General features: G+C 39.3%; 1 protein-coding gene across 7 annotated transcripts in view; it reads right to left on the bottom strand.

Annotated features, from left to right (window-relative positions):
• Window positions 1-12,516, bottom strand: part of rgs3a (regulator of G protein signaling 3a) — a 159,450-nt gene that overhangs the window by 39,951 nt on the left and 106,983 nt on the right. Inside the window, exon 1 of one of the 7 annotated variants that reach the window (XM_044333620.1) lies at window positions 11,634-11,663. The exons of the other annotated variants lie outside the window; for them this stretch is intronic. Within the exon in view, the coding sequence (XP_044189555.1) occupies window positions 11,634-11,648 (15 nt within the window). The 5' untranslated portion in view covers window positions 11,649-11,663. Of the gene's footprint in view, window positions 1-11,633; window positions 11,664-12,516 lie in introns of those variants that run through there. 7 annotated transcript variants of the gene reach the window in all.

A 12,516-nucleotide genomic window follows, 5' to 3' on the forward strand; every position in this document is an offset into this window, starting at 1 on the left:
GATGATACAGTAAACGAAATCCACTTTAACTGCAGATCCAAGTATTCTGTCAAAGAGATAGGAGTCGGTCATGGCTTTACAGCTGCTACAATCAATATTTTTACATTTACAGTGGATCACATGACTACTTGCATGTCAAAGGAGTTGCTCATAGTGACAAACCTACAGAGAAATATCACTCAACTCTGCAGTTCCCCTCAGCTCTATGCTGCTTTATAGCATCTTTCGACTCATTGTTTCAGCCCACAACTTTATTGTTTTGGTTCACTATCTCTGCTCTCATCAGCATTTTAGGTTGTAGCATGTAGCTGTTTTCAAGCTCTAAAAACCCAATGTGCACTACCTGCCCAGCACCAAATGGCATGATAGACAAAGTTAGCAACAGCTGATGGACATAGTGGATAACTTATCAGCTAAACAGCCTGATATTTATCTCAAGAGTTGGTGGGGACCAAAAACAGAGCTAAAAAGGGCATCAATATAGGTGTAAGCGTCTCAATACTCGCGCTGAAGTTTTACTTAAATGCAATTTAAATGCAAAACAAATGATTTCATGAATCTATTTCCAAATTTTACAAAATATTATAAGAAATTACAGATTTCAAAACACACTGATAAAAAGTACTGAAAAACTGTTCTTTGGCTGCACCTAGCTGTCGACCCCTGCTCTTTTCATTTTTCCAGATGCCTTATTATAACCAAGACCCTTCTCTGAGTAGCAGTACCCAAGGCTTCTCACCTTTTTCTTGCTTGTTTGTTTGGGTGGTGTCAGTTTCATTTACTGTTTTCCCAATATGGCCAATGTGAAGCCCTTTGAAGCTGAAGTCGTGACTCAGGGCTATAAATATAAACTTGACTTTTCTTGATCTTCATAGATATATACAACTGCCCCAAGGTGATCCAGACCTCTCATTTTCCGTCCTAACTCCCTCTTAACCTCCCCGTGATCCTATCTAAATGGTTCACAGTAGTGTTACAACCAAGACATCGAGACTTCTCAGTGATGCACAGGGTGTATGAGGGATATTTTTAGAATGAAATGCACTTTCATGAAAGCATCCAGGGAGGAAAAGTGGAATTAAAGCCAGGTTTTCATCCCTTTCAGCTCCTCCTTTTCCTGCTCTTTCTTCGTTCATGGTGGTCCAAGTCAGAACAGTGAGTCACTGTCAGAAAATGATGACTTTCGGTTGTTTTCTGAGGCTTGTCACAGTATGAACATGTTGATAAGGCAATTAAAACATAAATATTTATTCATCTATCTATCCATCATTCGTTTAGACCTATGATTTGCACAGACTATTTCTCTTTTCTTTTTTCTGCCTCGCTGACTCTCCCCTCTCATTCTCTCTCTTACATACACACATCCCTGCCAGTTGAAGATATGGCTTGAGACACAATGTCACCACCAGTCCTGTCAGATACACTTGTTCCCTCTCACATTCTCTACACTAGACACACACACACAGAATCATGTACCTTTACATCTTTTCAGCCTTATGTCCTCATGTCTTATCTGATGATATAAAAAGAACAAACATATCAACAAACTTCAAGATATTTTCCAATTACACCATTTACCACTTTGCCTAACATTCTCTCGTCAAGGAACGTGTTTCAAAAGACACATGAAAAGACACAAACTAATGGGCAATGAGACCATGTGCAGCCTGCATATGCTTTATTTCAGTGCTCGTGTTTATATGCGTGCGAGTACCATACACGTGTACTCAACCACAGTTCAAAGTCATCAATGATTCAACACAACACAATCTCTGGCGTTGCCTCAATTAAGAAAGGAAACAAAATCCATGCTAAAAGGCAGCGGGAGTGGGATGCAGGGTAAGAGAGTGAATAGATGGAGGAGACAAAGTGGATAAGACAAGCAGAAGGGAGGAGGGGAGTCAGTGAATGGCAATGAGATGAGTAAGTTGAAGAGGGCAGAGAGACAGAAACAAAACAGGAGAGGAGAGGAGAGGAGAAGGAGAGGAGAAGAAGAGGAGAGGAGAGGACTAAATCTTACTGTTGGTTTTTTATGTAGATGCATCATTAACAGCATTAGGGGTCTCACTAGCTAACGATGATGATGATAATGATCTCTTAACACTAACACTCAGGCAACATTTTATTTAATTCCAAATATACAGAACAAGCTACCAATAACAATAAATTAATTATATGGATACGAATTTCCAAACAGTGTTTTGTTCGTCTTTGTGGTCAAGGATCAAACAGCAAAAGATTGGATTCAGTTCACTGTGAAGATGTGATTTAATGCCTTGTTGGTCAGCTAACTCCATGAGCTCGGTGAGCTAAAACCACGCTTTATCATGTTAATGATCGTGCCTGTTACTCGTGTTAAAGGCCAGGAGGCAGCCATACTGACATTTTTCCAACATGAGTTAGCGAGCCCCAGTGAATTTCACTTCAGGTCATTTTATACAATTCTTCATGTGCATCGTGCAGAAAACAGTGTTCCTTTGTTGTATGTCATCCACCCCGTCTCTACTCCTGTCCTTTTCTACTGTCTCTAACAGAAGAAAAAATGCACCAAGAAAAAAGAAAATGTTCTATGACAAAAACATTTGTCTCCTGTACTGTCGAAGTGAATCAGGAAATTCAAGTTTTTAATGCACCAGTTAAGAGACTATTTCTTTTTGAACAGAGTTTGGTGATAAGATAACTGACACAAGCACTCTAAATGGCCTTAAAACAAAGCAGAGACAGGACATTGGCAGATGGAGAGGTTTATCACATTTCCTGGATTTGGGTCTGTTTAGTGTCATTTCCCTAGAGTCTATTTAGGCTTGGGTCCACAGTTCCAAAGGCTAAAAAGAAAAAGAAAAAAAAAAATCACAAAAAAGCCAAAAGGAAAGGAAAATTCTGGGAAAAAACACCTAATGGCTTTGAAGCTAAAAAAAAAAAAATACAGAAAACCAACCTGTGCCCCTCTATTATGCCAACTACATCCAAGACCACTGCCTAGTTCATGTATACGCTTAGGTGCAAACCTCTTCCCTACACTTCTTGCGTAATTGCCATGGTCTTTATGGTAAAAAGGCAAAACTGCAACACAGATACCGTATAATTCTTTTGCAGGCAGATAAATCTTATTCCACTGTCAGATCCACAGATGCCAAATACATATGCATGCTTGTCAGCCTTGGGAGTCCCAGAATAGGGGGTATTTTTAAAGCCAAAATGGGCCAGGGAGGGAAGCTACCCTTGACCTTATTTCTGTTCTGTTTATACACACAAGTATATAAATACAGTTCAGAAAGTTTTTCATATTTTAAAAAAAATTATGAACATGTTGGGCTTGTATAAATGTGTTTGTATAAAGCCACTACTGATGTCATAACAAAGATAACGTAGAGGGATTGAAATGATGTTGCTCATGCGATCAATTGTCTAAAACTCCCACTGGAGTATTTAAAAAAAATCATACCACTACTGTTTAACACCTTCTGTTACTTCTGAAAAGAAGTTACACCTTCCATCGACACCTGCCAAATTACTCATTCACAACACAAGCTTGGTGTAACTGTGTTGACTGGGTAGAAAAGAAACACAGAAGAAACCGCAACTGGTGGAGACATCAGTTGACAATAGGGAATACCCTCAAAGTCCTATTTTTAAAATATCTCTCTGAAGAAATGAAGAAGTATCTTTAATCTAAATCTCTAAAGGTCAAAATCCTCTCTATAAAGATAGAAATACAGGAAAACACACAAACAGACACTCGTGGAAAGTCACTCAGGGACAATCATGTGAACTCTGTCCCACGGTTACCATGGCAATGAGAGACCTACAGTATCCCAAGGGGGGCAGCTGTGCTGTGAATTCTCCAAAAGCTAAAGATGTACCTATGAACCCGTCGTCATAGTTTACCTCAACCCCTCCCTTCTCTCAATTTCAAGGTACCATCTTTCATCTTTATCTCTTTCCTTCCCTTTCCTCCCTTTCCCTTTTCTCTATTTAATTTCCTGTGTGCTGGTTGTTTTTAAGTAAGACATTACATTAAAGACTATCAAACTCTCCTCCATCCTTCACTCTACTCTAATCATACTCTAATATTAATGGTTTAATGTATCCACCATTATACTTGCCAAATCCACCTCCAACCTCAATAAATCCAGCTCAACTCAATTAGTGATGCTGTTAAAAAATATTGTACACTGCCAAACAGAAGGATGTGGTTTCTCTTCTCTTCCTCTTTGCCACTCCCAATGTCTCCATTCCCTTCCTCCCACTGACTCCATGCTAGATCTGTGTGACGGCAAGTTGGCTGGCAGGATGTCTAAATGTTGTAACTCCACCCAGTTGATCTGTTTAACTCTCCTTCACTCTATTCTATAGTTGTCTTTACTCACTCACTTATCTCTTTCATTTCCTTAGACATGTGAGGTCAAAGAAGTCTAGAGACATAAATTCATTTGAAAAAAAAAACATGAAACACAAAAGGAAGGATGAACAAGGAATAAGAACAAATACACTTTCACTCTTGTTCTATTGTCTTCTATTATTTATTCTTTCAATTTACACTGACTGAGGAAGAAGAAGACTATTCCCATTTCCTTGATTGCACATCAAATAACCGTACAAGTGTTTTATGGTTTAGTTCATTTACAAAAAAAAGGTTTAGATTTTTATTTTAACTGTGTGTTTTTGTTTGCATTTCTCCCCCTTTTCAACTAATGCGTAATGGCCAATTTCCCACACACTGCAGTCCTTGTATACTCCTTGTAACTCTGATGTTAGTCTGGGGATGATATATGCTTCTCCTCCAATTCAAGTGTAGTCACCAACAGTTCCTTTTCTCCCAAGAGAAAAGTGCTTGCCTAGGAGGGTATACCTCGCACAGAAGTCCTCCCTACAGTAGATCTTACTTCCCTCCACACAGAAGCAGCAACAAGGATATGATCCCTCAACAGCTTCCCACTAACAAACACTAACACTTATGTTTGATGATTGCCAGGCCCCTGTGATTTAGATTTGTATGTGTATTTTTCATGCAACATTGAGATCCTATAATAGTAATACCACACTGTATACAAATACTCTTTTTAAAGTCATGCATTCAAAATCTTTTCACACAATGTTTACTTTGTAAACATTTGATCTGCTTTGGGTTTCACATTGCAATTATGTGACCGCACTAAAGAACTTTACAGGACATACCTACGTCCTGTCCTCATCCCTTACGTGGGCTGCGTCTCCCTATGCTTGACATTGATTGGTTTGCAGACGGGTGTGCGTTTGACGTCAGCGTGTTGTCAGTTTGGCGGGTAACCTTCTATCGTTGTTTGAATTAATAGGGAAAAATGAATGAAGAGATTAATTTCGCTGCCACTATAATAATGTTATTATATATTAATATTTACATCATAATAAGGAAATTTGTCCTTTTAATTGGTCAACACACCGTCCATTAATCTCATTAATCTCCCGTCCTCTCATATCCTCTGAAAATACCTGGGAAAAGTCTGCATTTTTATTAGTTTTTTCCAGTTGACTTTTTATAACATTGTACATGTTTCAATTAAAAACTTGGTATCCTCCTCTCCCCATGTGCTACCACGGCTCATTTTTCCTTTTTCCAGTTCTGATGATAGCCTGCCGTAACTTTGGTCCGAAAGTCCGAACCATCAAAAAATGTTTTCAGACTTGAAACGAACCAGTGGTTCAGTTTGGACTGAGACCACCTCTTTTTGTTGGACCAAAGTTCAGCTGTTTGGTCTGGACCGTGGTCCGGGGGAGGTTCACGTGATGTAATTTTGGTACAAATCAAACTGAAAAGTCCGAAAGTCAGATAGTCAGCAAAATGTACTCAAAGCGTCAAAAATGCTTGTTTGCAGCAGAATGACTTCTATTATATTATATACTACATTACTTGATGATTATTATTAATGCATAAATGTGTAAGTAGCCTTTTAGGAGCTCATCTTGTGTTTTGTATGTAAAACGCACAATATTTGCCTCTGAAATTCAGTGAAGTATAAGTATAAAGTAGCAGAAGATGAAAATACTCAAGTACAAGTACCCAAAATATTTTACTTAAGTACAGTACTTTAATTGAAGTATTTTGTTACTTTCTACCGTTGGCATTTATATCCCTAAAATTAATATCTCAGAAGGTTAAAGATGCATTATTTATGCCTCTAGCAGACATCAAATTTCATCACAGAGGATATCAAAATATCAGAGAGAGGTAATAAAAGGAGCAGATCAAAGATAAAAAAACATCAAACTCTCTTTAAAAACAAAGAGAGGGGAAGAAAGAATGAGAAAACATTGAACACAAGGTAGTTGGTTTGAAGAAACACTAACTTCTTCTATATCCTAAAAGGGCAGAGTACAAATGAAGACATTCAGACAAAAATCAGTGTATTACTTGATGAATGTTTCTGTGTACAATTTTATTGTTATTTGCAGACCAAACCTCTCTGGGGGTGTGATGCTACATGTTATCTCATTTAACAGCAATAAAACACTTCTTTTCTATACAGTACTTGTGAAACATGTTGTTTTCCACTAACTTCGACCATACGCACAAAGCTCAAGTTGTTTATTTGCCATAAGTGAAATCATTTGCAGCCCACGTCATAGGTTGTTACATAAACTCACACACACAACTCATTTTCTACATTCCTGCAATCACAGGTCATATCGCAAAAGACGTACACATGTTCTCATGTATCTAGTTTGGAAGAGCTGTATATTTTGATATACTTATCTACTATGATCTCATGACCATAGCAGATGTTTGTTGCTTCTTTGAAAAAGATGGCTGACGGGAAGAAGTCTGTATGTTTGCGTGTGCATGTCTGCGCCGACTAAATATATATTAAAGCATGTTTTGACATGTACTGTCCAGAACAGTCTGTGGTCTGACAGTTTAAGAGCCATTATCGCTTTGCGTAATACCAATAACTCCTTAAGGGGCCAGACCATATAGATGATCAATCTCTGAATGGTCTCATTATATGCACCGCAATGCACTGGCCTCTTTTGCCCTCGATTTCACTCAGAGAAGAGCGTTTAGACGGTAATAGGGGTTGGGTGGGGTGGGGTGGGGTGGTGGGGCGGCAGATGCAAAGATGCAAAGGCATTATTGATAGAAGCTGAGGGTTCAGAGAGAAAATGTCATTGACGTAACTTGCCCCGTGACGCCAGGCAGCTGAAGACAATGTGACCACTGAGCAGGACTGGAAAAGGCCTCCATAGAAAGAGCAGAGAGAGAGAGAGAGAGAGAGAGAGAGTGTGTGTGTGTGTGTGTGTGTGTGTGTGTAAGAAGACATTTATTTTGCATCTTTTGTTTTGTTTGTCTTTTGTTTTGTGGGTCAAACAAGGGGTAGTGATGTATGTGACATTGTGTTTTTTATCCCAGGTTATAGCAAATAAACATCTCATTTGTTCAAGCCGGGGCTAGCAGTGTAAGAGCAGCTGATAAATCACATTCTGTCTTGTGTGTGTGTGTGTGTGTGTGTGCGCACGCATTTCTGCATGTGTGTACAGCAGAGGGATGGGCCATTGACACTGTCTACTATTGATCAACAACAAGAGATAGATTGAGGGGGGACGGATGAGACGAGAGAGAAGAAAGGAGATTTTTTATTCTAGTCTTCTTTATTATATTCTTATTTAACACTTATTCTTTATTTTCATTCTTTTTATTCTTCATCACTCACTTAAACTTCTAAAACTGCCTCACCTAAACCATATCTTTACACAACTGTGCAGTAGATTTCATTCAAAGCTACCATTTGTTCAAACAGCACATTATCGATCATTTCCCTATTTGTGTATCAACAGGCAACAACACAGACTACACACAGACCCTGCATCTAATTCTCTCTCTCCATCTAAGAAGAGAGTAATCCCACAATTCCCCTAATGAGGAAAAGAGAAAAGCAATTTTCCCCAGTGTGCTTCCTGTTGTTTTTTCCCCTCTGGTCCCTCTGTTTGCTCTCTCTCTCCTGTCTCTAACACTTTAAGCTTGGCTTTAACATGGTTTAGAGTATGTCCTCTTAATGGCTATCTCCCTACCGTTCCCCTCTCTCAGTCTCCCTGTGTCTCACCCTACAACTCCCTGGCAATGTGGAGGGCTAAATCGTGTCACTGGTACACTGCCAGCGCAGAAATGAGTGACAAAAGCGCCAAACAAGGGGTGTAAACAATCTGTTGATATAGTCCACAACTCTAGTTTAGTCAGAGAGAGGTGATATTACAAGGACAATTATGTTACAATACAAAAGGATGAAAAGGATGAAAAGGATGGAAGGATAAGTGGATGGAGGGGTAGCAGAGGCAGAAAGTAAGAGAGAAAATGGAAAGCAAACAAAAGAAAATAAACAAACAGACAGAAATAGTAAAGTTAAATGAATCAAAATAGCACATGACATTGACATCCAACTCCTCATATGAGCCTGTCATAAAAACGCCCAGTGATAAATAAGCCTTTATTGCTTTTTCCTATCTTTCCTTCCATCTCTCAGTCTTGTTTCTGTCTCTGTATGGTCAAACCACTCCCTACCTCCCAGCAGCAAAACAATATCAGCAACTCAAACTAACCTCATGAACATTCTTCAAAACCATTTTTCCTCCAAAGCCATAAAAAAAAGCAGCAGAAAGCCCATTTGCATGATGCCTCTCTGTTAAATTACTCAGAAAAAGATGTAGATCTGAAATAAAGTGATGGTATATAAAAACCTACCTGGTAAGAGGAAGCAGTTCCAAGTTACAATCCACTAAAGGCAGATAAAGGCACTCCACACATCCCCATTAAAGTGGCCTACTTCCTCTGTTAAACTGGTGTGTGAGTGTTTGTAGCTGGCTAGCTTGGCTGGTGTGTGTGATTCTGTCAGTGTGGGCTAGGCCAACTGAACTGTGCAGAGATATAGAGAGAGAGAAAAGGAGAAGGGGGAAGAGAGAGAGAGAGAGAGAGAGAGAGAGAGAAAGAGAGAAAGAGAGAGAGAGCGAATGCCCAAGAGGCTAAGAAGGTAGACTCCCAAGCTGCACAAACAAGTGAGAAGGAGAGAGGGAGACGGAAGGATAGAGGGAGGAGATAGAGATAATGAGAAGAGACAAATGAGCAGCGAGAGCTCAGAGAGAAGCATATGCATGCATGTGTGCAGTGTGTATGTCCGTCAAACATACTAACTGGTCAATAATGTACTCCATCATATGAGTGCGTGCGGGTCTGCAAATATTGTCCAACATGTGCGTGCATATATAGTGTCCATTTGTGCCTGCACGACACCCCCTTCATTTCTTTGTGAAGACATTATGGCACTATAGCGCGGTCCCACAGGAAGCAAAGGGCACACAATGGACACATACCCATTGTAAACACACATAAGGACAAGTTGTACAAGTTAAACACACATATGTCTATCAGACACACACAATGCAGCTGCAGAATAAAAAGTAACCATATGCAAAGCAGGAACTGCCACTAACATCAGTGACGGACATGGCTGTTAATGTGGAGAATGTCACCACTACGTTTCCTGGTTTTGTAGCCACATTTCTAAATTCAGTTCTTAAATTCACAATTGTAAAATTTTAAAATGTCAACATCTGGCAGTTACTCACATTTCTCTGGACATTAAACAGGTTACGGACATGTCCTGTAAATCTAACCTAACTTTAGATCAAAACCTTAAAGATGTGATTTGTAAGATTATGCCAAAATCTTACGTATAGCGCTACAGCTGAGCAACTTTACTCCATATCTATATATTATCTGTAAGGGTATGCCACAATCTGATTAATGTTTACATTTGCAAATCTTTGTATATTTCATATTGCTTACTTGAGATTGATCAGCAGTGATAATCCCATTATTTTTTATTGCTGTTCTCTAGGTCACTGTAGATATGTATTGTATGGCTATATATAGATATGTTTGCACACTAATTGCACTGAGTCATAGCTTGCCACAATATCCTTGACTTGGATGACATCAATGCACCATTTCTATTCAAACAATGCCTCAAAGAGGCAGAGACCAGGAAGGACTTCATGAGCCTTGCAAGAGCTGGGAAATGTTAGCCCACTTTCATCTAAACAAGGCTGGGGGCAGCTTCTGCCCTCAGCAGCGCAGGTGTGACTGTTGTTCCATACAGGCAATTACATTTTCTGACGTTCCTAAATTGAAAACAACTAATAGCAAAACATTCTGTAATTCATGAACTAATGAAACAGTGTTTTAATCTGCTGGACTACAGGCAGCATCGGTGCCTGAACTAGCATTCACGCTTATCTCTCTGGTCTGTGCCACTTGTTGAGTTAAACACACAACATTCGCATTTAGCAAAATAAGCCAAGCTTCTTAATGCATCAGCGTTTAATAGCGTCTTATGTGAACAGCTGTGTAGGAACTTTGGCTAAATACAAAAATATACATATATGATTGAGACCAGATAAATATCTAATCAAAGAATAAGTGAACAAGACTAAAAATCTGACCAAGTATTAAGTGGACACTTTGAATACATGACTGTTTTGGGTTTTTTAGGTTTTTACTGACACATTTTGGACCATTAGGACCAACCCCATTTTAACTACAACTGCCAATGTAACAATGACACAACAACCTTGATGCACTGCGATAAAAAGTCTAGCTACATGTGATAAAGGCATCAAAAGTGAACACCATATCCCATAAAAGTCTTACAAGGACCTTCAAATCTGTGTGTCTTGTTAGATAAACAAATTAACCTTGTTTATCTGAACAGCTAATTGAACCACCTTAGGTGCTCTCTCTCTCTCTCTCTCTCTCTCTCCCACTCATTCACACGCTCTCTTTATTCTGTTTTTATTCTCTCAACCCTCTGTCTCACTCTGTTATCTCAAGAGCCTCTCAGTGCTAGTTAGGAGAAAAGTTCTTTTTTATCTCCTCGGCGTGACAAGCAACATTTGACAGTGAAAGGTAAATCTACAAGACACACACGCGCACCTGCTGTCTCACTACACGGTTGCTCCTGTCATCGACTATCCATCACCAACAATACTCTTCCAGAAGTAGATATCTGACACACCATAAGCTTATTGGCATCCACCGGAGCAACGGTTCAATTAACTCAAGAGTATTTTCTGTCATCACACTGATATTGAGTCGATATCAACAGAGTTTCTTGAATAAAAGGATCACACAATTTAATTGATAGCAAGGCAAGGTTTCCTGCCTCATCAAAGCTTTCTGTCACACTTCCGCCGTCTCAATATCCGCTTTCACATTTTCAAGGTGGCATTGATTAGGAAAAGCTCTTATGACATCATTGTACACATATGATAATAGAAGCAATACGGACTAATTTCCTGCACAAAATTAAAATCTTGAAAACGTTATTTAGAATAGCATACAAACTAAAACTTCCACCAACTAACCTCAAAATGCAAAATGTATTCTTTAAAATCCCTGTTTATATAAATGTGAGTATTGAAAAAACAGCCGTGACTTCAAACACAATAAAAGTCACATACATTCATCATCAGATTTAACAAGAATGCAAAAACGCAAACACAATAATCCTAATCTCCCCTGCAGAGACACCATCAGAAGTCTCCTGAAAGAGCTCTCAGTTTGACCTTCATAACAATAATGGAAAAAAATAACATTAGTACATTACCTTAGACACAGGCATCTGGACGCGTAGTGTTGCTTGTTTGCTTGTATGAGTATGTTAAGTGTGTTATTATTGGTGTGTGTCCCAGAGTACGGCAAAGAATGGCACAGTTCATCCACACATACACACACCGACAGAGCACGTGTAAAGCGCGAATAGATACAAGCTGCTAATCCCATGTGACCATATGTGATTTTTTTTTTTTTTCCCCCCCTTGTCCGTTTTCTGGATGTGTCAGTCCTTCTTTTCTCCTCCTTTTGTTCTGTTTCTTGTCTGTGTTATTGCTGCAGTCCCGGCTTCTCCCCTAGCCCTAGCTCGTTAATAACATGCGTGCCAATGTGTGTGCGAAAGACAAGTGAGATGGGAGAGAGTGAGAGAGAGAGAGAGAGAGAGTGGGGCAAAGAGGGATTTGGTGAAGGAGAGGGAAATGAATAAAAAGAAAAAAAAGGAAAAAAAAAGACAGATGGAATCACGGAGAGACGGAGATGTGAGAGTGAAAGGAGGAATTGTAAAAAAAAAAAAAAAGTGATGTATTAAAAATGTAGGGGGAAATGATCAAATGCAACTAAGTCTCTGGAGACCAAAGCAGTCTGTGTCCTTCTCTCTCTCTCTCTCTCTCTCTCTCTTTCTATCTCTCTTTCTCTCTTCCTCTACATGCTATTTTTAGAAGTTGCTCTGTCGCAAATCAAAGCACTGAATCAAAACCTATCAAAGGGCAGGATGTTAAGGGCCATGTCTTTCACACCTAATAAGACACACACACACGCACACATACACACACACACACACACAGTTGACCATGTGTCTGCATCAGACCTGAGTGTTCGCCATGTAAGCTATTCATCAGACCTCATGTAATCATATCATGTGCTAATATATAACGGGC

This window comes from Thunnus albacares, chromosome 18, assembly GCF_914725855.1.
Source record: "Thunnus albacares chromosome 18, fThuAlb1.1, whole genome shotgun sequence".
NCBI classification, from domain to species: Eukaryota; Metazoa; Chordata; class Actinopteri; order Scombriformes; family Scombridae; genus Thunnus; species Thunnus albacares.